The sequence below is a fragment of the Oncorhynchus mykiss genome, chromosome 24 (assembly GCF_057628025.1).
Source record: "Oncorhynchus mykiss isolate SJ-2025 chromosome 24, ASM5762802v1, whole genome shotgun sequence".
NCBI lineage: Eukaryota > Metazoa > Chordata > Actinopteri > Salmoniformes > Salmonidae > Oncorhynchus > Oncorhynchus mykiss.
This window is the reverse complement of record NC_143045.1, coordinates 34,725,001-34,751,624: the sequence shown is the minus strand read 5'-3', so window position 1 is coordinate 34,751,624 and position 26,624 is coordinate 34,725,001. Positions and strand designations below refer to the sequence as shown.

The following is a 26,624-nucleotide window of genomic DNA, read 5'->3' as shown; positions in this document are numbered from 1 at the left end:
CTGATAAAGACATTTGCGGTTGATATATTATCGATTATATATTTTAAAAAGAAGCTGAGGATTGATTATAAAAAACGTTTGACATGTTTCTGTGGACATTACGGAAACTATTTGGAATTTGTCCACGTTGTCGTGACCGCTCTTTCCTGTGTTTTTATGAACATAACGCGCCAAACAAACTGAGGTATTTTGGATATAAAAATAATCTTTATGGAACAAAAGGAACATTTATTGTGTAACTGGGAGTCTTGTGAGTGAAAACATCCGAAGATCATCAAAGGTAAACAATTAATTTGATTGCTTTTCTGATTTTCGTGACCAAGCTACTTGATGCTAAGTGTACATAATGTTTGTCGAGCGATCGATAAACTTACACAAACACTTGGATTGCTTTCGCTGTAAAGCATATTTTCAAAATCTGACACGACAGGTGGATTACCAAAGACTAAACTGTGTTTTCCTATATTGCACTTGTGATTTCATGAATATAAATATTTTTAGTAATATTGTTTGAATGTGGCGCTATGCAATTCAGCGGTTGTTGATGACAATTATCCTGTTAACGGGTTGCAGCCATAACAAGTTAACCTGTTGAGTGTAGGGGGCAGCATTTTGAAGTTTGGATGAAAAACGTACCCAAATGAAACTGCCTATTTCTCAGGCCCAGAATCTACAATATGCACATAATTGTCAGATTAGGGCAGAAAACACTCTAAAGTTTCCAAAACTGTCAAAATATTGCCTGTGAGTATAACAGAACTGATATTGCAGGCGAAAACCTGAGGAAAATCCAACAAGGAAGTACCTAAGAGAAAATAATCTCCCTGTTCCATTGCATGCCTTCCCTCCATTTAAAGGGATATCAACCAGATTCCTTTCCCTATGGCTTCCACACTGTGTGAACAGTCTTTAGACATAGTTTCAGGCTTTTATTCTGAAAAATGAGCGAGAAGAATCACATCGTGTCAGCGAATGGCTGGGTGCCAGCAGAGTTTTGCATGCGCAACAGCTTGGAGCAGACATTTTCTCTCTCTCTCCTATTGAAGAAGGTACAGTCCCGGTTGAATTATTATCAATTATTTATTGTAAAAACAACCTGAGGATTGATTATAAAAAACATTTGATATGTTTCTACAAACTTTACGGATACTATTTGGAATTTTCGTCTGCCCGGTCGTGACCGCTCGAGCCTGTGGATTTCTGAACAAAACACGCCAAACAAATGGAGGTATTTTGGATATAAAAATAATCTTTATGGAACAAAAGGAACATTTATTGTGTAACTGGGAGTCTCGTGAGTGCAAACATCCGAAGATCATCAAAAGTAAGCGATTCATTTTATTGCTTTTCTGACTTTCGTGACCAATCTACTTTGCTGCTAGCTGTTTGTAATGATTTGTCTGCTGAGAGAGATGTCCTAACATAAACGCTTGGATAGCTTTTGCTGTAAAAAAAGTTTTTTAAATCTGACATGCCAGGTGGATTAACAACAAACCAAGCTGTGTTTTGCTATATTGCACTTGTGATTTCATGAAAATTAAATATTTTTAGTAATTCAATTTGAATTTGAGGCTCTGCAATTCATCGGGTGTGTGGCGAAAATGATCCCGCTAACGGGATGGGTGCGCCAAGATTAAGTGAGTGGAGATTTAGCAGCAGACAGACAGACAAAAGAGACGGTATAGGACTGTCCTGCCTTCTCTACTGTCAGCTACTGTTCTCTAGTCACTAAAGAACAGGACTGTGGAGTGAGACTGCTCTATAACAGTCTCTCTCTCTCTCTCTCTCTCAGAGAGAGGGAGAGGGGAAAGACAAGGAGAGGGTGAGACACAGGGAGAGGTGTTCTGACCAGTTGGGTGGTCATGGGACAGGCAGGAGGAGAGGACAGAGAGGTGCTCTGACCAGGCAGGAGGAGAGAACAGAGAGGTGTTCTGATCAGGCAGGAGGAGAGGACAGAGAGATGTTCTGATCAGGCAGGAGGAGAGGACAGAGGTGTTCTGACCAGGCAGGAGGAGAGAACAGAGAGGTGACCTGACCAGGCAGGAGGAGAGAACAGAGAGGTGACCTGACCAGGCAGGAGGAGAGAACAGAGAGGTGAACTGACCAGGCAGGAGGAGAAGACAGAGAGGTGACCTGACCAGGCAGGAGGAGAGGACAGAGAGGTGACCTGACCAGGCAGGAGGAGAGGACAGAGAGGTGACCTGACCAGGCAGGAGAAGAAAACAGAGAGGTGACCTGACCAGGCAGGAGGAGAGGACAGAAAGGTGACCTGACCAGGCAGGAGGAGAGGACAGAGAGGTGACCTGACCAGGCAGGAGGAGAGAACAGAGAGGTGACCTGACCAGGTGGGTGGTCGTAGTTTCTTCTTGATGCCTAGATAGACCCTCAGGTTCTTCACCTGCCATTCCCTCTCTGGACGATTACTCTACAGGGACACAAAACAGACAGATTAGATGTTTAGATGTTTTTGTGTGTGTGTGTGTGTGTGTGTGTGTGTTTTGTGTGTGTGTGTGTGTGTGTGTGTGTTTTGTGTGTGTTTTGTGTGTGTGTGTGTGTGTGTGTGTGTGTGTGTGTTATGTGTGTTTTTTGTGTGTGTTTTTTGTGTGTGTGTGTGTGTGTGTGTGTGTTTTTTTTTGTGTGTGTGTGTTTTGTGTGTGTGTGTGTGTGTGTGTGTGTGTGTGTGTGTGTGTGTGTGTGTGTGTGTGTGTGTGTGTGTCTCTTACCCGCACTTCCTTGTACATCCTGAGGGAGACAGTGCTCAGGATGAAGTAGCGGTCGTGGAAGCTGCCGGTATTCAGTCCCAATCCCAGAATGCTCTTCTCCTCCCGGAACTTCACCATCCCGTGCTTGGACACATCCACTTTACTGGCTATGGGGGGACGGATCGTACCAAATCAGAAACAGCATAGGGGTAATAGCAGAGCTGAGAAGTCAATTAAATTGTGTGTGTGCTGAGAACGTTCATATATGTATTTTGTTCTCAATGGGAGTGAACAGACTGTTTTGCAGCACAGACTGGAATATGTTCTGAGATTCCTCCAATGGCATTGAGGAGTACACCACATCTCGTCGGATGTGGCAGGGCTTGCAAACCATTACAGACTACAAAGGGAAGCACAGCCGAGAGCTGCCCAGTGACACGAGCCTACCAGACGAGCTAAACCACTTCTATGCTCGCTTCGAAGAAAATAACACTGAAACATGCATGAGAGCACCAGCTGTACCGGAAGACTTGTGATCCCTCTCCCCACAGTCGATGTGAGTAAGACCTTTAGACAGGTCAACATTCACATGGCCGCATGGCCAGATGGATTACCAGGATGTGTACTGCGAGCATGCGCTGACCAACTAGCAAGTGTCTTCACTGACATTTTCAACCTCTCCCTGTCCGAGTCTGTAATACCAACATGTTTTAAGCAGACCACCTGTGCCCAATAATTCTAAGGTAACGTGCCTAAATGACTACCAACCCGTAGTACTCACATCTGTAGCCATGAAGTGCTTTCAAAGGCTGGTCATGCCTCACATCCACACACTCATCCCAGAAACCCTCCAATTTGCATACCGCCCCAACAGATCCACAGATGACGCAGTCTCTATTACACTCCACACTGCCCTTTCCCAACTGGACAAAAGGAACACCTATGTGAGAATGCTTTTCATTGACTTCAGCTCAGCTTTCAACACCATAGTGCCCTCAAAGCTCATCACTAAGCTAAGGACCCTGGGACTAAACACCTCCCTCTGCAACTGGTTCCTGGACTTCCTGACGATCTGTCCCCGGGTGGTAAGGGTAGGTAACAACACATCCGCCACGCCGCTCCTCAACATGGGGGCCCCTCAGGGGTGCGTGCTCTTGCCCCCTCCTATACTCCTTGTTCACTCATGACTGAATGGCCAGGCACGACTCCAACACTATCATTAAGTTTGCCGACGACACAACAGTGGTAGGCCTGATCACCGACAACGACGAGACAGCCTATAGGGAGGAGATCAGAGACCTGGCCGTGTGGTGCCAGGACAACAACCTCTCCCTCAATGTGATCAAGACAAAGGAGATGATTGTGGACTGTGGAAAAGAGGACCAAGCACGCCCCCATCGACAGGCTGCAGTGGAGCAGGTTGAGAGCTTCAAGTTCCTTGCTGTCCACATCACCAACAAACTAACATGGTCCAAGCACACCATGACGGTCGTGAAGAGGGCACGACAAAACCTATTCCCCCTCAGGAGACTGAAAAGATTTGGGATGGGTCCTCAGATCCTCAAAAGGTTCTACAGCTGCACCATCAAGAACATTCTGACTGGTTGCATCACGGCCTGGTACGGCAACTGCTCGGCCTCCGACTGCAAGGCACTACAGAGGGGAGTGCGAATGGCCAGTACACCACTGGACCTCTTTACCAGGCGGTGTCAGAGGAAGGCCTTAAACATTTTCAAAGACTCTTGCCATCCAAGTCATATACTGTTCTCTCTGCTACCGCACGGCAAGCGGTACTGGAGCGCCATGTCTTGGTCCAAGAGGCTTCTAAACAGCTTCTACACCTTCTATCCACCACTCTCTGTTGTCATCTATGCATTGTCACTTTAATTAACTCTACCTACATGTACATACTACCTCAACTAACCGGTGCCACCACACATTGACTCTGTACCGGTACCCCCTGTATATAGTCTCCACATTGACTCTGTACCAGTACCCCCCTGTATATAGCCTCCACATTGTCTCTGTACCAGTACCCCCCTGTATATAGCCTCCACATTGTCTCTGTACCAGTACCCCCCTGTATATAGCCTCCACATTGACTCTGTACCAGTACCCCCCTGTATATAGCCTCCACATTGTCTCTGTACCAGTACCCCCCTGTATATAGCCTCCAAATTGACTCTGTACCAGTACCCCCCTGTATATAGCCTCCACATTGTCGCTGTACCAGTACCCCCCTGTATATAGCCTCCACATTGACTCTGTACCAGTACCCCCCTGTATATAGCCTCCACATTGTCTCTGTACCAGTACCCCCCTGTATATAGCCTCCACATTGACTCTGTACCGGTACCCCCTGTATATAGCCCCCACATTGTCTCTGTACCAGTACCCCCCTGTATATAGCCTCCACATTGTCTCTGTACCAGTACCCCCCTGTATATAGCCTCCACATTGACTCTGTACCAGTACCCCCCTGTATATAGCCTCCACATTGTCTCTGTACCAGTACCCCCCTGTATATAGCCCCCACATTGTCTCTGTACCAGTACCCCCCTGTATATAGCCTCCACATTGTCTCTGTACCAGTACCCCCCTGTATATAGCCTCCACATTGACTCTGTACCAGTACCCCCCTGTATATAGCCTCCACATTGACTCTGTACCAGTACCCCCCTGTATATAGCCCCCACATTGTCTCTGTACCAGTACCCCCCTGTATATAGCCCCCACATTGTCTCTGTACCAGTACCCCCCTGTATATAGCCCCCACATTGTCTCTGTACCAGTACCCCCCTGTATATAGCCTCCACATTGTCTCTGTACCAGTACCCCCCTGTATATAGCCTCCACATTGACTCTGTACCAGTACCCCCCTGTATATAGCCTCCACATTGACTCTGTACCAGTACCCCCCTGTATATAGCCTCCACATTGTCTCTGTACCAGTACCCCCCTGTATATAGCCTCCACATTGTCTCTGTACCAGTACCCCCCTGTATATAGCCTCCACATTGTCTCTGTACCAGTACCCCCTGTATATAGTCTCCACATTGTCTCTGTACCAGTACCCCCCTGTATATAGCCTCCACATTGACTCTGTACCAGTACCCCCCTGTATATAGCCTCCACATTGTCTCTGTACCAGTACCCCCCTGTATATAGCCTCCACATTGTCTCTGTACCAGTACCCCCCTGTATATAGCCTCCACATTGTCTCTGTACCAGTACCCCCTGTATATAGTCTCCACATTGTCTCTGTACCAGTACCCCCCTGTATATAGCCTCCACATTGTCTCTGTACCAGTACCCCCCTGTATATAGCCTCCACATTGACTCTGTACCAGTACCCCCCTGTATATAGCCTCCACATTGACTCTGTACCAGTACCCCCCTGTATATAGCCTCCACATTGTCTCTGTACCAGTACCCCCCTGTATATAGCCTCCACATTGTCTCTGTACCAGTACCCCCCTGTATATAGCCTCCACATTGTCTCTGTACCAGTACCCCCTGTATATAGTCTCCACATTGTCTCTGTACCAGTACCCCCCTGTATATAGCCTCCACATTGTCTCTGTACCAGTACCCCCTGTATATAGTCTCCACATTGTCTCTGTACCAGTACCCCCCTGTATATAGACTCCACTATTGTTATTTTACTGCTGCTCTTTAATTACGTGTTACTTCTTTCTCTTATTTTTCTCTGCATTATTGGTTAGGGGCTCGTCAGTAAACGTTTCACTGTAAGGTGTATTTGTATTTGGGGCATGTGACTAATAACATTTGATTTGAACTGGTGCAGCTCGGAGCCGAAGGGTGCTGCTTAGACCCCTCCACAGTTCACAATGCTTTGGCAAAACATGACAATACTTGATGATAGTTGATGGAAACAGTGCATGTTTTAGCTTTGCCCAAACCATAACCACTCAGAATGAATTCCTAAACTGTTAATTTTTGAAATATGCGTGGTTAGTGTGGGTGTGTGTGTGTGTGTGTGTGTGTGTGTGTGTGTGTGTACCCAGGTAGATGCGTATGGCCTCCATGGCGAGATGTTTTTTGACCAGCAAGTGGGAGTCGGTACCCAGAGAATGGATGATGGGTAACACACGCTCCAGATGATGCAATGGACGCTCTGAGAGACAGAGAGAGAGAGAGAGAGAGAGAGAGAGAGAGAGAGAGAGAGAGAGAGAGAGAGAGAGAGAGAGAGACACAGAGGGAAGGGGACAAAAAAAGTCTCAACATCAGCATCACCCCTCCATAGCACTACCATCCCCTCATCCCATACCTCTTCCCCACCTCTCCTTCCTCTCTCTCTACTCCAACCTCTCTCTCTCTCTCTACTCCCAACTCTCCTTCCTCTCTCTCTCTACTCCCACATCTCGCTCTCTCCTCCCACCTCTCCTTCCTCTCTCTCTCTACTCCTACCTCTCCTTCCTCTCTCTCTCTACTCCCACCTCTCTTTCCTCTCTCTCTCTCTACTCCCACTTCTCCTTCCTCTCTCTCTCTACTCCCAGCAGCTCCAGTACTCGTGCTCTCTCTTACCTTTTCTCAATTACATACTCCTCTCTCTTCTGCTGCTTCTCAAAACCCATTGGAGGATAAGGTCAGAGGGGAGGGAGCTCTGTTTTTCTCATCCAACGGTTTTTGAAAAGGATGCGATGGGAGTATGCAATTATGAAAAGGCCTCTCTCTCTCTCTCTCTCTATTACAAAACATTAAGAACACCTGCTCTTTCCACGACAGACTGACCAGGCGAATCCAGCTGAAAGCTATGATCCCTTATTGATGTCACTCAATCAGTGTAGATGAAGGGGAGGTGACAGGTTAAAGAAGGATTTTCAACCTTTGAGACAATTGAGACATGGATTGTGTGTGTGTGTCATTCAGAGGGGGAATGGGCAAGATACAAGATGTAAGTGCCTTTGAACGGGGTATGGTAGTAGGTTCCAGGTGCACCAGTTTGTGTCAAGAACTGCAATGCTGCTGGGTTTTTCACGCTCAACAATTTCTTGTGTGTATCAAGAATGGTCCAACACCCAAAGGACATCCAGCCAGCTTGACACAACTGTGGGAAGCGTTGGAAAAAATGTGACACTTTGTAGAGTCCATGTCCTGATGAATTGAGGCTGTTCTGAGGGCAAAAGGGGGTGCAACTCAGTAATAGGAAGGTGTTTGGTATACTCAGTGTATATCTGTCCTCCAATCTCTTACAACTCACCCATCTCCTCCTTCTGACTGACCTCACATCTCTCTGTCCACTCACCGGTCTCCTCCTTCTGACTGACCTCTCATCTCTCTGTCCACTCACCGGTCTCCTCCTTCTGACTGACCTCCCATCTCTCTGTCCACTCACCGGTCTCCTCCTTCTGACTGACCTCTCATCTCTCTCTCCACTCACTGGTCTCCTCCTTCTGGCTGACCTCTCATCTCTCTGTCCACTCACCGGTCTCCTCCTTCTGACTGACCTCTCATCTCTCTGTCCACTCACCGGTCTCATCCTTCTGGCTGACCTCTCATCTCTCTGTCCACTCACCGGTCTCCTCCTTCTGGCTGACCTCCCATCTCTCTGTCCACTCACCGGTCTCCTCCTTCTGGCTGACCTCTCATCTCTCTCCACTCACCCATCTCCTCCTTCTGGCTGACCTCCCATCTCTCTGTCCACTCACCGGTCTCCTCCTTCTGACTGACCTCTCATCTCTCTGTCCACTCACCGGTCTCCTCCTTCTGACTGACCTCTCATCTCTCTGTCCACTCACCGGTCTCCTCCTTCTGACTGACCTCTCATCTCTCTGTCCACTCACCCATCTCCTCCTTCTGGCTGACCTCTCATCTCTCTGTCCACTCACCGGTCTCCTCCTTCTGACTGACCTCTCATCTCTCTGTCCACTCACTGGTCTCCTCCTTCTGACTGACCTCTCATCTCTCTGTCCACTCACCGGTCTCCTCCTTCTGACTGACCTCTCATCTCTCTGTCCACTCACCGGTCTCCTCCTTCTGACTGACCTCTCATCTCTCTGTCCACTCACCGGTCTCATCCTTCTGGCTGACCTCTCATCTCTCTGTCCACTCACCGGTCTCCTCCTTCTGGCTGACCTCTCATCTCTCTGTCCACTCACCGGTCTCCTCCTTCTGGCTGACCTCCCATCTCTCTGTCCACTCACCGGTCTCCTCCTTCTGACTGACCTCTCATATCTCTGTCCACTCACCGGTCTCCTCCTTCTGGCTGACCTCTCATCTCTCTCCACTCACCCATCTCCTCCTTCTGGCTGACCTCCCAGCAGCTCCAGTAGTCTTTCTCTCTGACCTGGATCTTCCGCCGGTCCAGAATCTCACAGGTCAGCTCTGCTGCCGTCATAGAACCAGGGATCTGGAGGGGAGAGCAGTGGAGGGAGTGAGATTCAGGACCGCTTCTTACTCTCTTTATTTCCCTATCATGATAAAGGTGAGATCATAAGGGGTTAGGTAAGGTCAGAGGTGAGAGGTCACCTTGACATGCTGCTCTGTTGTCTCCTTCTTCTCCTCCAGGTACACTGTACAGATGAAGTCACCTGCTGACCCCGACGCCTGCACAACGCATACACACACAAACACGCACACACACACGCACACACACACGCACACACACACACACACACACGCACACACACGCACACACACGCACACACACACACACACGCACACACACGCACACACACGCAAATTCAAGCAGTGTTAAAGCACATTGGGTTACTGCAGAACACTGTATGATATAAGAAGGTAGTGTGACTCACAGAAGCCTCGGTGTTGAGGTGTGTGTGAGTACTGTATGACTCACAGAAGCCTTGGTGTTGAGAAGGTGTGTGTGAGTACTGTTTGACTCACAGAAGCCTTGGTGTTGAGGTGTGTGTGTGAGTACTGTATGACTCACAGAAGCCTTGGTGTTGAGGTGTGTGTGTGAGTACTGTTTGACTCACAGAAGCCTTGGTGTTGAGGTGTGTGTGTGAGTATTGTATGACTCACAGAAGCCTTGGTGTTGAGATGTGTGTGTGAGTACTGTATGATTCACAGAAGCCTTGGTGTTGAGGTGTGTGTGTGTGAGTACTGCATGACTCACAGAAGCCTTGGTGTTGAGGTGTGTTGTGAGTACTGTATGACTCACAGAAGCCTTGGTGTTGAGGTGTGTTGTGAGTACTGTATGACTCACAGAAGCGTTGGTGTTGAGGTGTGTTGTGAGTACTGTTTGACTCACAGAAGCCTTGGTGTTGAGGTGTGTTGTGAGTACTGTATGACTCACAGAAGCCTTGGTGTTGAGGTGTGTGTGTGAGTACTGTATGACTCACAGAAGCCTTGGTGTTGAGGTGTGTGTGTGTGAGTACTGTATGACTCACAGAAGCCTTGGTGTTGAGGTGTGTGTGAGTACTGTATTACTCACAGAAGCCTCAGTGTTGAGGTGTGTGTGTGAGTACTGTATGACTCACAGAAGCCTTGGTGTTGAGGTGTGTGTGAGTACTGTATGACTCACAGAAGCCTTGGTGTTGATATGTGTGTTTGAGTACTGTTTGACTCACAGAAGCCTTGGTGTTGAGGTGTGTGTGTGAGTACTGTATGACTCACAGAAGCCTTGGTGTTGAGGTGTGTTGTGAGTACTAAATGACTCACAGAAGCCTTGGTGTTGAGAAGGTGTGTGTGAGTACTGTTTGACTCACAGAAGCCTTGGTGTTGAGGTGTGTGTGTGAGTACTGTATGACTCACAGAAGCCTTGGTGTTGAGGTGTGTGTGTGAGTACTGTATGACTCACAGAAGCCTTGGTGTTGAGGTGTGTGTGTAAGTACTGTATGACTCACAGAAGCCTTGGTGTTGAGGTGTGTGTGTGTGAGTACTGTATGACTCACAGAAGCCTTGGTGTTGAGGTGTGTGTGTGAGTACTGTATGACTCACAGAAGCCTTGGTGTTGAGGTGTGTGTGTAAGTACTGTATGACTCACAGAAGCCTTGGTGTTGAGGTGTGTGTGTGTGAGTACTGTATTACTCACAGAAGCCTCAGTGTTGAGGTGTGTGTGTGAGTACTGTATGACTCACAGAAGCCTTGGTGTTGAGGTGTGTGTGTGAGTACTGTATGACTCACAGGGACGCTGGAGTTGTGGTTCAACTTCTCTCTGACTTTAATGATGGCCGTGATCTCATCCAGCTGTCTTTTCAGCTGCATCTCATCCACCTGAACCGCAAAACAACCACGCACAGTCAACCACACACGGTCAACCACACACGGTCAACCACACACGGTCAACCACACACGGTCAACCACACACGGTCAACCACGCACGGTCAACCACACACGGTCAACCACGCACGGTCAACCACACACAGTCAACCACACACAGTCAACCACACACAGTCAACCACACACGGTCAACCACGCACAGTCAACCACACACGGTCAACCACACACTGTCAACCACACACGGTCAACCACGCACAGTCAACCACACACGGTCAACCACACACGGTCACAAGAACAGATATCACTCAGGTTCTGCCTAGCAACAGAGATGCATTGGCTGTTCAGTTGTGGGGGAGGAGACTCAGCCCAGGAGAAAGGGTTAAATATCAGTGCTTGTGTGAAATGTTTTTTTCATCTGAATTACAGCTGTAACCACCCTTTAAACTTGGTTAATCTTCTCTAGTGTCCGTGACGTATTTACTCTGAGAAATTAGAACCTGACAGCATATAACGACTCACTCCATGGTTGAAACATCATTGACCAGCTCACAGTGTAGTCACCCCCCTACCAAACACTGTAGTCACCCCCCTACCAAACACTGTAGTCACCCCCCTACCAAACACTGTAGTCACCCCCCTATCAAACACTGTAGTCACCCCCCTACCAAACACTGTAATCACCCCCCTATCAAACACTGTAGTCACCCCCCTACCAAACACTGTAGTCACCCCCCTATCAAACACTGTAGTCACCCCCCTACCAAACACTGTAGTCACCCCCCTATCAAACACTGTAGTCACCCCCCTACCAAACACTGTAGTCAACCCCCTACCAAACACTGTAGTCACCCCCCTACCAAACACTGTAGTCACCCCCCTACCAAACACTGTAGTCACCCCCCTATCAAACACTGTAGTCACCCCCCTACCAAACACTGTAGTCACCCCCCTATCAAACACTGTAGTCACCCCCCTACCAAACACTGTAGTCACCCCCCTATCAAACACTGTAGTCACCCCCCTACCAAACACTGTAGTCAACCCCCTACCAAACACTGTAGTCACCCCCCTATCAAACACTGTAGTCACCCCCCTACCAAACACTGTAGTCACCCCCCTAAAAAACACTGTAGTCACCCCCCTACCAAACACTGTAGTCACCCCCCTACCAAACACTATAGTCATACCCCTACCAAACACTGTAGTCACCCCCCTACCAAACACTATAGTCATACCCCTACCAAACACTGTAGTCACCCCCCTACCAAACACTGTAGTCACCCCCTACCAAACACTATAGTCACCCCCCTACCAAACACTGTAGTCACCCCCCTACCAAACACTATAGTCATACCCCTACCAAACACTGTAGTCACCCCCCTACCAAACACTGTAGTCACACCCCTAAAAAACACTGTAGTCACCCCCCTACCAAACACTGTAGTCACCCCCTACCAAACACTATAGTCATACCCCTACCAAACACCAGAGGGCAGAAGAGAGCTAGTGCCTAAACTCAAAGATGACAGAGTGCCGTGGGGATTCCACTATGTACAGATCTAGGATCAGCTTCCTCTACCTCAATCTTAACCTTAAACATTAGCAGGGGAAAATGCTAAACTGACCCAAGATCAGCGTCTATGGGCAATAATGCACTAGTACATTTAAATCTAAGTCCTTTAGCAGACGTTCTTATCCAGCGCGACTTACAGGAACAACTAGGGTTAAGTGCCTTGCTCAAGGGCACATCAGCAGATTGTTCACCTTGTCGGACTCAGGGATTCAAACCAGCAACTTTTCGGTTACTGGCTCAATGCTCTAAACTGCTAGGCTAGCTGCCGCCTCTGAGGTTAGGGGTCAGGGGTTAGAGTTTACAGGGTCTCTGACCTCAAAGATGTCCGTGTAGTGCTCTATGAGGTTAGGGGTCAGGGGTTAGAGTTTACAGGGTCTCCGACCTCAAAGATGTCCGTGTAGTGCTCTATGAGGTTAGGGGTCAGGGGTTAGAGTTTACAGGATCTCTGACCTCAAAGACGTCCGTGTAGTGCTCTATGAGGTTAGGGGTCAGGGGTTAGAGTTTACAGGATCTCTGACCTCAAAGACGTCCGTGTAGTGCTCTATGAGGTTAGGGGTCAGGGGTTAGAGTTTACAGGATCTCTGACCTCAAAGACGTCCGTGTAGTGCTCTATGAGTTCCTCTACGACAAGGCCAGCGGTGTAGTCCTTCCCGTCGCTCTGGAACAGTGTTGGGCCAAATACTATAGCCAGGTTATGGAGATTCATCTGGTTCAGCTCTGCAAACCGCTGCACACTGTGGACAACACACACACCGTTACACTCTGACCTGAGGGGTGTGTGTGTGTGTGTGTTTATATGTGTCTCACCAGTAGAGGTGGTTGACCAGGGCTCGTAGCGTGGCCTTGTTGACTCTGGGCAGCTGGCTCAGCAGCAGCTGGTACTGACAGATCTTTCTGCTCTCCTCTGGGATCACTGACAGACAACACACACACAGCCAAGCATGTTTAATTCAGTTAGGTCACGTTTGGTTCCTAGTGAATACACCCCTGCTATATAGTACCTCACCCCTATTTTAGGGTGAGTGTCGGGAGTTGGGGTTAGAGTGTAGGGTGCTACGGTTAGGGTGTACGGTGTTGGGGTTAGGGTATAAGGGTAGGGGTTAGGGTATAGGGAGTTAAGGTTAGGGTGTTGGGGTTAGGGTGTACGATGTTGGGGTTAGGGTATAAGGGTAGGGAGTTAAGGTTAGGGTGTTGGGGTTAGGGTGTTGGGGTTAGGGTGTAGGGGTAGTGGTTAGGGTGTAGGGGTAGGAGTTAGGGGGTAGGAGTTAGGGTGTAGGGGTAGGAGTTAGGGTGTAGGAGTAGGAGTTAGGGTGTAGGGGTATTGGTTAGGGTGTAGGGGTAGTGGTTAGGGTGTAGGGGTAGGAGTTAGGGTGTAGGGGTAGTGGTTAGGGTGTAGGGGTAGGGGTTAGGGTGTAGGGGTAGTGGTTAGGGTGTTGGGGTTAGGGAGTTAGGGGTAAGAGTGTAGGGGTAGTGGTTAGGGTGTAGGGGTAGTGGTTAGGGTGTAGGGGTAGTGGTTAGGGTGTTGGGGTTAGGGAGTTAGGGGTAAGGGTGTAGGGGTAGGTGTTAGGGTGTAGGGGTAGTGGTTAGGGTGTAGGGGTAGTGGTTAGGGTGTTGGGGTTAGGGAGTTAGGGGTAAGGGTGTTGGGGTAGGGGTTAGGGTGTAGGGGTAGTGGTTAGGGTGTTGGGGTAGGGGTTAAGTGTAGGGTTAGGGAGTTAGGGGTAAGGGTGTAGGGTGTTAGGGTAGGGGTTAAGGGTAGGGTTAGGGAGTTAGGGGTAAGGGTGTAGGGGTAGTGGTTAGGGTGTTGGGGTAGGGGTTAAGGGTAGGGTTAAGGAGTTAGGGGTAGGGGTAGTGGTTAGGGTGTTGGGGTAGGGGTTAAGGGTAGGGTTAAGGAGTTAGGGGTAGGGGTTAGGGTGTAGGGGTAAGGGTTTAGGGGTAGTGGTTAGGGTGTTGGAGTAGGGGTTAAGTGTAGGGTTAGGGAGTTAGGGGTAAGGGTGTAGGGGTAGTGGTTAGGGTGTTGGGGTAGGGGTTAAGGGTAGGGTTAAGGAGTTAGGGGTAGGGGTTAGGGTGTAGGGGTTAGGGTGTAGGGTGTTGGGGTAGTGGTTAGGGTGTTGGGGTAGGGGTTAAGGGTAGGGTTAAGGAGTTAGGGGTAGGGGTTAGGGTGTAGGGGTTAGGGTGTAGGGTGTAGGGGTAGTGGTTAGGGTGTTGGGGTAGGGGTTAAGGGTAGGGTTAAGGAGTTAGGGGTAGGGGTTAGGGGTTTTGTATACATTTCATTATATTTCAACCTCTTTTTTCCATTTTCAAATAAAATATACCTTCCTGCAACCCGCCTCACCCAATGTGGTACAGATCTGCAATTCTTTAGACCTTCTAACTGGAACCTCTATCAGAGGCTTGCCATCAGCAGCTAGGCAGCTAATTAGCTACTAGCGTTTTAGTCATCGTTAGCCACTGCTAGCGGTCTTTACCTTTAGCTCGGACTCCAGCTACTTTAGCCCGGATAGCCTGGATAATACCTGCCAGTCTGCACAGCGCGATACCAGCCCTGGGCATATCGGACTGCTTTTTTTATCCACTACATCACCGGATTGCTGCCGCAAGCTCTGGACCATTACACCGAATCTTCAATGCTAGCTAGTTGCTACCGAGTGGCTATTGTAGCTAATGCCCTTGTCCAGAAGCATGCACCAGCCAGCCTCGAGCTAGCCTCGAGCTAGGCCCATTTCCCAGCTAGCAAACGAAGTACACCAGCTACAATACCTCTCTTCCCAATTGGACTGGAACCTTTGTCGACAAGGAGCCCCACCGATCCATCACAACTGGTCTGCTGACATAATCCGGCCGATGTGCTGGTGTTGATCCATCTGCTAGCCCCGGCCTGCTAGCTTCCTGAACGCCGTGTCTCCCGCTCGCCTTGCTTAATAATCGACTACCGAACGGCTCCCTGTTTCACCTTTGCTGCTCATTGGACCCTGTGATCACTCAGATACACAGCTGATGCCTGCTGGACTGTACATTAACACAGTACTTCATTTTGTTTATCTGTCGGCCCAAGCCTTGAACTCAGGCCCTGTGTGTAGATAACTGACCCCCTCTGCCCATTCAACGCCATTATACCAGTTGTTATCTCACTCATTGTTGTTGTAGCTCTCCCAATCAACACCTGTGATTGCTTTATGCCTCTCTCTAATGGCAATATGCATCCTGTTGCTTAGGGCAGCTCTCATTGTTTTACTTTACTGCGGAGCCCCTAATCCTGCTCAACATGCCTCAGATAGCCCCCTTGTCCCACCCCCCCACATGCGGAATTGCAATCTACAGTAGAGATAGCCTGCAGAGTTCTGTCATACTATCCAGGTCTAAGCCCAAACAGCTTCTACTTTTAAAGATCCATCTCCCCAGAAAAAAGTCACTGTTGCTGCTTGTTATAGATCCCCCTCAGCTCCCAGCTGTGCCCTGGACTGTGAATGTGAATTGATTGCCCTCCATCTATCGTCAGAGTTCGTACTGTTAGGTGACCTAAATTGGGATATGCTTAACACCCCGGCCATCCTACAATCTAAAGTAGATGCCCTCAATCTCACACAAATTATCAAGGAACCTACCAGGTACAACCCCAAATCCGTAAACACCCTCATAGATATCATCCTGACCAACTTGCCCTCTAAATACACCTCTGCTGTCTTCAACCAGGATCTCAGTGATCACTGCCTCATTGGCTGCGTCCGTTATGGGTCCGCAGTCAAACGACCACCCCTCATCACTGTCAAGCGCTCCCTAAAACACTTCTGTGAGCAGGCCTTTCTAATCGACCTGGCCTGGGTATCCTGGAAGGATATTGACCTCATCCTGTCAGTCGAGGATGCCTGTTCATTCTTTAAAAGTAACTTCTTCACCATCTTAGATAAGCATACTCTGTTGAAAAAATGTAAAACTAAGAACAGATACAGCCCTTGGTTTACTCCAGACTTGACTGCCCTTGACCAGCACAAAAACACCCTGTGGCGTACCGCAACATGCAACTTTTCAGGGAAGTCAGGAACCAATACACACAGCCAGGTAGGAAAGCAAAGGCTAGCTTTTTCAAACATAATTTTTCATCATGCAGCACGAATTCCAAAAGGTTTTGGGACATTGTAAAGCACCTCCTCCCAGCTGCCCACTGCACTGAGACTAGGAACCACTGCCACCAGCAATAAATCCATGATAATTGAGAATTTCAATAAGAATTTCTCTACGGCTGGCCATACTTTCCACCTGGCTACCCAAACTCCGGCCAACAGCTCTGCACCACCCCGCGGCAACAAAGCCTCCTTCACTCATGTTGCCAAACGTACCCTCGTAAAACTGACTATCCTACCGATCCTTGATTTCGGCGATGTCATTTACAAAATAGCCTCCAACACTCTACTCAACAAAATGGATGCAGTCTATCACAGTGCCATCCGTTTTGTCACCAAAGCCCCATATACTACCCACCATTGCGACCGGTATGCTCTCGTTGGCTGGACCTCGCTACATATTCGTCGCCAAACCCACTGGCTCCAGGTCATCTATAATTCTTAGGTAAAGCTCCGCCTTGTCTCAGCTCACTGGTCACCATAGCAACACCCACCCGTAGCACGCGCTCCAGCAGGTATATCTCACTGATCATCCCCAAAGCCAACACCTTGTTTGGCCGCCTTTCCATCCAGTTCTCTGCTGCCAGTGACTGGAATGACTTCACTGAAGTTGGAGACTCATATCTCCCTCACTAACTTTAAGTGTCAGCTGTCAGAGCAGCTTACCAATCGCTGCAGCTGTACATAGCCCATCTGTAAATAGTCCATCCAACCAACTACCTACCTCATCCCCATATTTATTTTTGTTTTTCTGCTCTTTTGCACACCAGTATTTCTACTTGCACAGCCTCATCTGCACATCTATCACTCCAGTGTAAATGTCTAAATTGCTAACTTCACCACTATTGGCTTATTTATTGCCTTACCTCCTTACTTCATTTGCACGCACTGTATACAGATTTTTCTATTGTGTTATTGATTGTACGATTGTTTATTCCATGTGTAACTCTGTGTTGTTTTTGTCACAATGCTTTGCTTTATCTTGGCCAGGTTGCAGTTGTAAATGAGATCTTGTTCTCAACTGGTTCCCTGGTTTAATAAATAATAAATAACTAAAAGGGTGTAGGGGTTAGGGTGTAGAGGTAGGGGTTAGGGTGTAGGGGTTAGGGTGTAGGGGTTAGGGTGTAGGGGTTAGGGTGTAGGGGTTAGGGTGTAGAGGTAGGGGTTAGGGTGTAGGGGTTAGGGTGTAGGGGTTAGGGTGTAGAGGTAGGGGTTAGGGTGTAGGGGTTAGGGTGTAGAGGTAGGGGTTAGGGTGTAGGGGTTAGGGTGTAGAGGTAGGGGTTAGGGTGTAGGGGTTAGGGGTTAGGGTGTAGGGGTTAGGGTGTAGAGGTAGGGGTTAGGGTGTAGGGGTTAGGGTGTAGAGGTAGGGGTTAGGGTGTAGGGGTTAGGGTGTAGGGGTTAGGGTGTAGAGGTAGGGGTTAGGGTGTAGGGGTTAGGGTGTAGAGGTAGGGGTTAGGGTGTAGGGGTTAGGGTGTAGAGGTAGGGGTTAGGGTGTAGGGGTTAGGGTGTAGAGGTTAGGGTGTAGAGGTAGGGGTTAGGGTGTAGGGGTAGGGGTTAGGGTGTAGAGGTAGGGGTTAGGGTGTAGGGGTTAGGGTGTAGAGGTTAGGGTGTAGAGGTAGGGGTTAGGGTGTAGGGGTTAGGGTGTAGAGGTAGGGGTTAGGGTGTAGGGGTTAGGGTGTAGAGGTAGGGGTTAGGGTGTAGGGGTTAGGGTGTAGAGGTAGGGGTTAGGGTGTAGAGGTTAGGGTGTAGAGGTAGGGGTTAGGGTGTAGAGGTAGGGGTTAGGGTGTAGGGGTTAGGGTGTAGAGGTTAGGGTGTAGAGGTAGAGGTTAGGGTGTAGAGGTTAGGGTGTAGAGGTAGGGGTTAGGGTGTAGAGGTAGGGGTTAGGGTGTAGGGGTTAGGGGTTAGGGTGTAGGGGTTAGGGTGTAGAGGTTAGGGTGTAGAGGTAGGGGTTAGGGTGTAGGGGTTAGGGTGTAGAGGTAGGGGTTAGGGTGTAGGGGTTAGGGTGTAGAGGTAGGGGTTAGGGTGTAGGGGTAGGGGTTAGGGTGTAGAGGTAGGGGTTAGGGTGTAGAGGTAGGGGTTAGGGTGTAGAGGTAGGGGTTAGGGTGTAGAGGTAGGGGTTAGGGTGTAGGGGTTAGGGTGTAGAGGTAGGGGTTAGGGTGTAGGGGTTAGGGTGTAGAGGTAGGGGTTAGGGTGTAGGGGTTAGGGTGTAGAGGTAGGGGTTAGGGTGTAGGGGTTAGGGTGTAGAGGTAGGGGTTAGGGTGTAGAGGTAGGGGTTAGGGTGTAGAGGTAGGGGTTAGGGTGTAGAGGTAGGGGTTAGGGTGTAGGGGTTAGGGTGTAGAGGTAGGGGTTAGGGTGTATGGGTTAGGGTGTAGAGGTAGGGGTTAGGGTGTAGGGGTTAGGGTGTAGAGGTAGGGGGTTGGGTGTAGGGGTTAGGGTGTAGAGGTAGGGGTTAGGGTGTAGGGGTTAGGGTGTAGAGGTAGGGGTTAGGGTGTAGGGGTTAGGGTGTAGAGGTAGGGGTTAGGGTGTAGAGGTAGGGGTTAGGGTGTAGGGGTTAGGGGTTAGGGTGTAGAGGTAGGGGTTAGGGTGTAGAGGTAGGGGTTAGGGTGTAGGGGTTAGGGTGTAGGGGTTAGGGTGTAGAGGTAGGGGTTAGGGTGTAGGGGTTAGGGTGTAGGGGTTAGGGTGTAGAGGTAGGGGTTAGGGTGTAGGGTTAGGGTGTAGGGCTCACCAGGTGTGCTGAGCCATGCGCTAGCAGCCTGTATGGTGAACAGGCCCTCTCCAGACTCTCTGAAGAAGCGTTTCAGTGTGTTAGACACGTCGTCCACCTGGTGCTCACCCTCCTTCAGACGCACGCTACGGGCATCACGCCGAAACGCCTCGCACAGCGTCGCCACGCGACTGTTCACACCGCTCTTACGGTAGATACCCTCGGACGTCAGACCTAGAACACACACACAGATTAAAACTCACACACATGAATATACACATACTTCATAACACATACCCTTTCACAACCCATTCTCTTACTGACCAACCAAAACAGAGTTCAGAGGTCAGAGCAGCAGCTAATCAGAGCCCAGAAGGGATTAGGAAGAGTTAGCAGATGTAACAGATTAACATTCCAACCACGAAACAGGAGAAACTACCCAGAACCCAACAGGTTCAGCCTGATCCCCAGTAAGACCAGTGAGTCACTAAGTCAATAGGAAAGAAACAACAGGGAGAAACCACAAGCCTTGGTCAGCAGAGAGAGAGAGAGAAGTTAACACATAACCTGAGAGAGAGAGAGAGAGAGAGAGAGAGAGAGAGAGAGAGAGAGAGAGGTTAACACATAACCTAGGAGATAGAGAGAGAGAGAGAGAGAGAGAGAGAGGTTAACACATAACCTGAGAGAGAGAGAGAGAGAGAGAGATTAACACATAACCTAGGAGAGAGAGAGAGAAGGAGGGGGAGAGAGAGAGAATGAATGGAAGGATGTGGAGAGATAGAGATGTATTTTGTTTATCTATTTCACTTGCTTTTGCAATGTAAACATGTGTTTCCCATGCCAATAAAGCCCCTTGAAATGAATAGAGAGAGGGGGGTGGGGGTGAAGGAGGGAAAGAGAGAGAGGAAATGAATAGTGCTGATTGGTTGTCCTTTGCTTATTTCTCTATGTGAGCCAGAACAGTCACGAGGCAACACAAACACACTGCACATACACACAGCTACACACAATCTCTCACCACACTGTGTGATGTAGTCAATGCAGCGGTCCACTATAACAGGGATGTCGGTCTCAGTTAGTTGCTGCTGACTAAGAGAGTCTCCTGCACTGCCTGCTGCTCTCTGCACGGACACACACCAACCCTGGAAGTCAAGCTTCTTCTCCCCCTCAATGTACAGAGTCCTGGAGAGAGAGAGGGAGGGAGGGAGAGGGAGAGAGGGAGGGAGATGGAGAGGGAGAGAGGAAGGGAGACGGAGAGGGAGGGACAGGGAGAGAGAGAGACAGAGAGGGAGACAGAGAGAGGGAGGGAGGGGGAGAGAGAGGGAGGGAGGGAGGGAGGGGGACAGAGGGAGGGAGGGGGAGAGAGGGAGGGAGGGAGGGAACACAGAGGGAGGGAGGGGGAGAGAGAGGGAGGGAGGGAGGGAGAGAGGGTGGGAGGGGGAGAGAGGGGGAGGGAGGGAGAGAGGGAGGGAGGGGGAGAGAGGGAGGGAGAGGGAGGGAGGGAGGGAGGGGGAGAGAGGGGGAGAGAGAGGGAGGGAGGGAGGGAGGGAGGGAGGGAGGGAGGGAGGAGGAGAGAGAGGGAGGGAGGGAGAGAGGGAGGGAGGGGGAGAGAGGGAGGGAGAGGGAGGGAGGGAGGGGGAGAGAGGGGGAGAGAGGGAGGGGGAGAGAGAGGGAGGGAGGGAGGGAGGGAGGGAGGGAGACGGAGAGGGAGAGAGAGAGAGAGAGGGAGGGAGGGAGAGGGAGAGAGGGAGGGGGAGAGAGGGAGGGAGACAGAGAGAGGGAGGGAGATGGAGAGGGAGGGAGAGGGAGAGGGAGGGAGATGGAGAGAGGGAGAGGGAGGGAGACGGAGAGGGAGAGAGGGAGGGAGACGGAGAGGGAGAGAGGGAGACGAAGAGAGGGAGGGAGACAGAGAGGGGGAGGGAGACAGAGAGGGGGAGGGAGACGGAGAGGGGGAGGGAGAGGGAGAGAGGGAGGGAGGGAGACAGAGCGGGAGGGAGACGGAGAGGGGGAGGGAGAGGGAGAGAGGGAGGGTGTGAGACGGAGAGAGGGAGGGTGTGAGAGGGGGAGAGAGAGGGAGGGAGGGAGGGAGGGAGGGAGGGAGGGAGGGAGGGAGGGAGGGAGGGAGGGAGGGAGGGAGGGGGAGAGAGAGGGAGGGAGGGAGAGAGGGAGGGAGAGGGAGGGAGGGAGGGGGAGAGAGGGGGAGAGAGGGATGGGGAGAGAGAGGGAGGGAGGGAGGGAGGGAGGGAGGGAGGGAGGGAGGGAGGGAGGGAGGGAGGGAGGGAGGGAGGGAGGGAGGGAGGGAGGGAGGGAGAGGGAGAGAGGGAGGGAGATGGAGAGAGGGAGAGGGAGGGAGACGGAGAGGGAGAGAGGGAGGGAGACGGAGAGGGAGAGAGGGAGACGAAGAGAGGGAGGGAGACAGAGAGGGGGAGGGAGACAGAGAGGGGGAGGGAGACAGAGAGGGGGAGGGGAGAGGGAGAGAGGGAGGGAGGGAGACAGAGCGGGAGGGAGACGGAGAAGGGGAGGGAGAGGGAGAGAGGGAGGGTGTGAGACGGAGAGAGGGAGGGTGTGAGACGGAGAGGGAGAGAGGGAGGGAGACAGAGAGAGGGAGGGAGACGGAGAGGGGGAGGGAGACAGAGAGGGACAGAAGGAGGGAGACAGAGAGGGAGGGAGAAGAAGGTAGACAGAGTGAGGGAGGGAGACAGAGAGGGAGAGAGGGAAGGAGGGAGACGGAGAGGGAGGGAGACGGAGATAGTGAGGGATACGGAGAGGGAGAAAGGGAGGGTGGGAGACGGAGAGGGAGAGAGGGAGACAGAGAGGGAGACAGAGGGGGAGGGAGACGAAGAGGGAGGGAGACAGAGAGGGGGAGGGAGACAGAGAGGGAGGGAGACGGCGCGGGGGAGAGGGAGGGAGACGGAGAGGGGGAGGGAGACGGAGAGGGAGATAGGGAGGGAGACGGAGAGGGGGAGGGATACGGAGAGGGAGAAAGGGAGGGTGGGAGACGGAGAGGGAGGGAGACAGAGGGAGGGAGGGAGGGAGGGAGGGAGGGAGGGAGGGAGGGAGGGAGACGGAGAGGGGGAGGGAGACGGAGAGGGGGAGGGAGACGGAGAGGGAGGGAGAGGGAGAGAGGGAGGGAGATGGAGAGGGAGAGAGGGAGGGAGACGGAGAGGGAGAGAGGGAGGGAGATGGAGAGGGAGAGAGGGAGGGATACGGAGAGGGGGAGGGAGACGGAGGGAGACGGAGGGAGATGGAGAGGGAGACAGAGAGAGGAAGGGAGACAGAGAGCGGGAGAGAGGGAGGGAGACAGAGAGAGGGAGGAAGACAGAGAGGGAGAGAGGGAGGGAGACGGAGAGGGGGAGGGAGACAGAGGGAGACGGAGAGGGGGAGGGAGGAAGACGGAGAGGGAGAGAGGGAGGGAGACGGAGAGGGGGAGGGAGACGGAGAGGGGGAGGGAGATGGAGAGGGGGAGGGAGACGGAGGGAGACGGAGAGGGGGAGGGAGACAGAAAGGGGGAGAGGGACGGAGAGGGAGAGAGGGAGGGAGGGAGACGGAGAGGGAGGGAGACAGAGAGAGGGAGGGAGGCGGAGAGGGGGAGGGAGACGGAGGGAGACGGAGAGGGGGAGGGAGACAGAGAGGGGAGAGGGACGGAGAGGGAGAGAGGGAGGGAGGGAGACGGAGAGGGAGGGAGACAGAGAGAGGGAGGGAGGCGGAGAGGGAGGGATACGGAGAGGGAGAGGGGGAGGGAGAGGGAGAGGGAGGGAGATGGAGAGGGAGACAGAGAGAGGAAGGGAGACAGAAAGAGGGAGAGAGGGGAGACAGAGAGAGGGAGGGAGAGAGGGAGAGAGACGGAGAGGGGGAGGGAGACGGAGAGGGAGAGAGGGAGGGAGACGGAGAGGGAGGGAGACGGAGAGGGAGGGAGACAGAGAGAGGGAGGGAGGCGGAGAGGGAGGGATACGGAGAGGGAGAAAGTGAGGGAGACGGAGAGGGAGAGAGACGGAGAGGGAGAGAGACGGAGAGGGAGGGAGACGGAGAGAGAGAGGGGGAGGGAGGGAGACGGAGAGGGAGGGAGACGGAGAGGGAGAGAGACGGAGAGGGAGAGAGACGGAGAGAGAGTGAGAGAGAGAGAGGGAGGGAGACGGAGAGAGAGAGGGGGAGGGAGACAGAGAGAAAGTGAGGGAGGGAGACAGAGAGGGGGAGGGAGACAGAGAGGGAGATGGAGAGGGGGAGGGAGAAAGAGAGGGAGACGGGGAGGGAGACGGAGAAGGAGAGGGGGACGGAGAGGGGGAGGGAGGAAGACGGAGAGGGAGAGAGGGAGGGAGACAGAGAGGGGGAGGGAGACAGAGAGGGAGGGAGACGGCGCGGGGGAGAGGGAGGGAGACGGAGAGGGGGAGGGAGACGGAGAGGGAGATAGGGAGGGAGACGGAGAGGGGGAGGGATACGGAGAGGGAGAAAGGGAGGGTGGGAGACGGAGAGGGAGGGAGACAGAGGGAGGGAGGGAGGGAGGGAGGGAGGGAGGGAGGGAGGGAGGGAGGGAGGGAGACGGAGAGGGGGAGGGAGACGGAGAGGGGGAGGGAGACGGAGAGGGAGGGAGAGGGAGAGAGGGAGGGAGATGGAGAGGGAGAGAGGGAGGGAGACGGAGAGGGAGAGAGGGAGGGAGATGGAGAGGGAGAGAGGGAGGGATACGGAGAGGGGGAGGGAGACGGAGGGAGACGGAGGGAGATGGAGAGGGAGACAGAGAGAGGAAGGGAGACAGAGAGCGGGAGAGAGGGAGGGAGACAGAGAGAGGGAGGAAGACAGAGAGGGAGAGAGGGAGGGAGACGGAGAGGGGGAGGGAGACAGAGGGAGACGGAGAGGGGGAGGGAGGAAGACGGAGAGGGAGAGAGGGAGGGAGACGGAGAGGGGGAGGGAGACGGAGAGGGGGAGGGAGATGGAGAGGGGGAGGGAGACGGAGGGAGACGGAGAGGGGGAGGGAGACAGAAAGGGGGAGAGGGACGGAGAGGGAGAGAGGGAGGGAGGGAGACGGAGAGGGAGGGAGACAGAGAGAGGGAGGGAGGCGGAGAGGGGGAGGGAGACGGAGGGAGACGGAGAGGGGGAGGGAGACAGAGAGGGGAGAGGGACGGAGAGGGAGAGAGGGAGGGAGGGAGACGGAGAGGGAGGGAGACAGAGAGAGGGAGGGAGGCGGAGAGGGAGGGATACGGAGAGGGAGAGGGGGAGGGAGACGGAGAGGGAGGGAGATGGAGAGGGAGACAGAGAGAGGAAGGGAGACAGAAAGAGGGAGAGAGGGGAGACAGAGAGAGGGAGGGAGAGAGGGAGAGAGACGGAGAGGGGGAGGGAGACGGAGAGGGAGAGAGGGAGGGAGACGGAGAGGGAGGGAGACGGAGAGGGAGGGAGACAGAGAGAGGGAGGGAGGCGGAGAGGGAGGGATACGGAGAGGGAGAAAGTGAGGGAGACGGAGAGGGAGAGAGACGGAGAGGGAGAGAGACGGAGAGGGAGGGAGACGGAGAGAGAGAGGGGGAGGGAGGGAGACGGAGAGGGAGGGAGACGGAGAGGGAGAGAGACGGAGAGGGAGAGAGACGGAGAGAGAGTGAGAGAGAGAGAGGGAGGGAGACGGAGAGAGAGAGGGGGAGGGAGACAGAGAGAAAGTGAGGGAGGGAGACAGAGAGGGGGAGGGAGACAGAGAGGGAGATGGAGAGGGGAGGGAGAAAGAGAGGGAGACGGGGAGGGAGACGGAGAAGGAGAGGGGGACGGAGAGGGGGAGGGAGGAAGACGGAGAGGGAGAGAGGGAGGGAGACGGAGAGGGGGAGGGAGACGGAGAGGGGGAGGGAGATGGAGAGGGGGAGGGAGACGGAGGGAGACGGAGAGGGGGAGGGAGACAGAAGGGAGAGGGACGGAGAGGGAGAGAGGGAGGGAGGGAGACGGAGAGGGAGGGAGACAGAGAGAGGGAGGGAGGCGGAGAGGGGGAGGGAGACGGAGGGAGACGGAGAGGGGGAGGGAGACAGAGAGGGGAGAGGGACGGAGAGGGAGAGAGGGAGGGAGGGAGACGGAGAGGGAGGGAGACAGAGAGAGGGAGGGAGGCGGAGAGGGAGGGATACGGAGAGGGAGAGGGGGAGGGAGACGGAGAGGGAGGGAGATGGAGAGGGAGACAGAGAGAGGAAGGGAGACAGAAAGAGGGAGAGAGGGGAGACAGAGAGAGGAGAGAGACGGAGAGGGGGAGGGAGACGGAGAGGGAGAGAGGGAGGGAGACGGAGAGGGAGGGAGACGGAGAGGGAGGGAGACAGAGAGAGGGAGGGAGGCGAGAGGGAGGGATACGGAGAGGGAGAAAGTGAGGGAGACGGAGAGGGAGAGAGACGGAGAGGGAGAGAGACGGAGAGGGAGGGAGACGGAGAGAGAGAGGGGGAGGGAGGGAGACGGAGAGGGAGGGAGACGGAGAGGGAGAGAGACGGAGAGGGAGAGAGACGGAGAGAGAGTGAGAGAGAGAGAGGGAGGGAGACGGAGAGAGAGAGGGGGAGGGAGACAGAGAGAAAGTGAGGGAGGGAGACAGAGAGGGGGAGGGAGACAGAGAGGGAGATGGAGAGGGGGAGGGAGAAAGAGAGGGAGACGGGGAGGGAGACGGAGAAGGAGAGGGGGACGGAGAGGGAGAGAGACGGAGAGGGAGGGAGACGGAGAGGGAGGGAGAGAGAGAGGGAGAGAGGGAGACGGAGAGAGAGGGTCAATATAATAGTGCTTGTGTCAGCATATTTAAACCATGTCATTTTGCCTCATTTCTAAGCACCCCTTCCAACCCCTTGAACTAACAACAAAAAGTGTCTTCACTGACATTTTCAACCTCTCCCTGTCCGAGTCTGTAATACCAACATGTTTCAAGCAGACCACCATAGTCCCTGTGCCCAATAACACCAAGGTAACCTGCCTAAATGACTACGGACCCGTAAAACTCACGTCTGTAGCCATGAAGTGCTTTGAAAGTCTGGTCATGGCTCACATCAACACCATTATCCCAGAAACCCTAAACCCACTCTATTTTGCATACTGCCCCAACAGATCCACAGAGGGTGCAATCTCTATTGCACTCCACACTGCCCTTTCCCACCTGGACAAAAGGAACACTTATGTGAGAATGCTATTCACTGACTACAGCACAGCGTACCCATTAAGCTCATCACTAAACTAAGGATCCTGGGACTAAACACCTCTGTAAATGGACCTAACAACCTCTCCCTCAACATGAAACACACTAAGACAGTCGTGAAGAGGGCACAACAAAATCTGTTCCCCCTCAGGAGGCTGAAAAGATTTGGCATGGGTCCTCAGATCCTCAAAAAGTT

General features: G+C 52.5%; 1 protein-coding gene across 3 annotated transcripts in view; it reads right to left on the bottom strand.

Annotated features, from left to right (window-relative positions):
* Nucleotides 1–26,624, bottom strand: part of arap1 (ArfGAP with RhoGAP domain, ankyrin repeat and PH domain 1) — a 114,452-nt gene that overhangs the window by 14,528 nt on the left and 73,300 nt on the right. For all 3 annotated transcript variants that reach the window (XM_036961243.2, XM_090218904.1, XM_090218905.1), the window contains 10 exons: nt 20,321–20,484; nt 19,324–19,536; nt 13,288–13,393; nt 13,067–13,214; nt 10,812–10,901; nt 9,195–9,272; nt 8,958–9,075; nt 6,727–6,840; nt 2,724–2,869; nt 2,343–2,425 (listed from right to left, as the gene is read on the bottom strand). In XM_036961243.2, the coding sequence (XP_036817138.1) occupies nt 2,343–2,425; nt 2,724–2,869; nt 6,727–6,840; nt 8,958–9,075; nt 9,195–9,272; nt 10,812–10,901; nt 13,067–13,214; nt 13,288–13,393; nt 19,324–19,536; nt 20,321–20,484 (1,260 nt within the window). The remainder of the gene's footprint in view (nt 1–2,342; nt 2,426–2,723; nt 2,870–6,726; nt 6,841–8,957; nt 9,076–9,194; nt 9,273–10,811; nt 10,902–13,066; nt 13,215–13,287; nt 13,394–19,323; nt 19,537–20,320; nt 20,485–26,624) is intronic.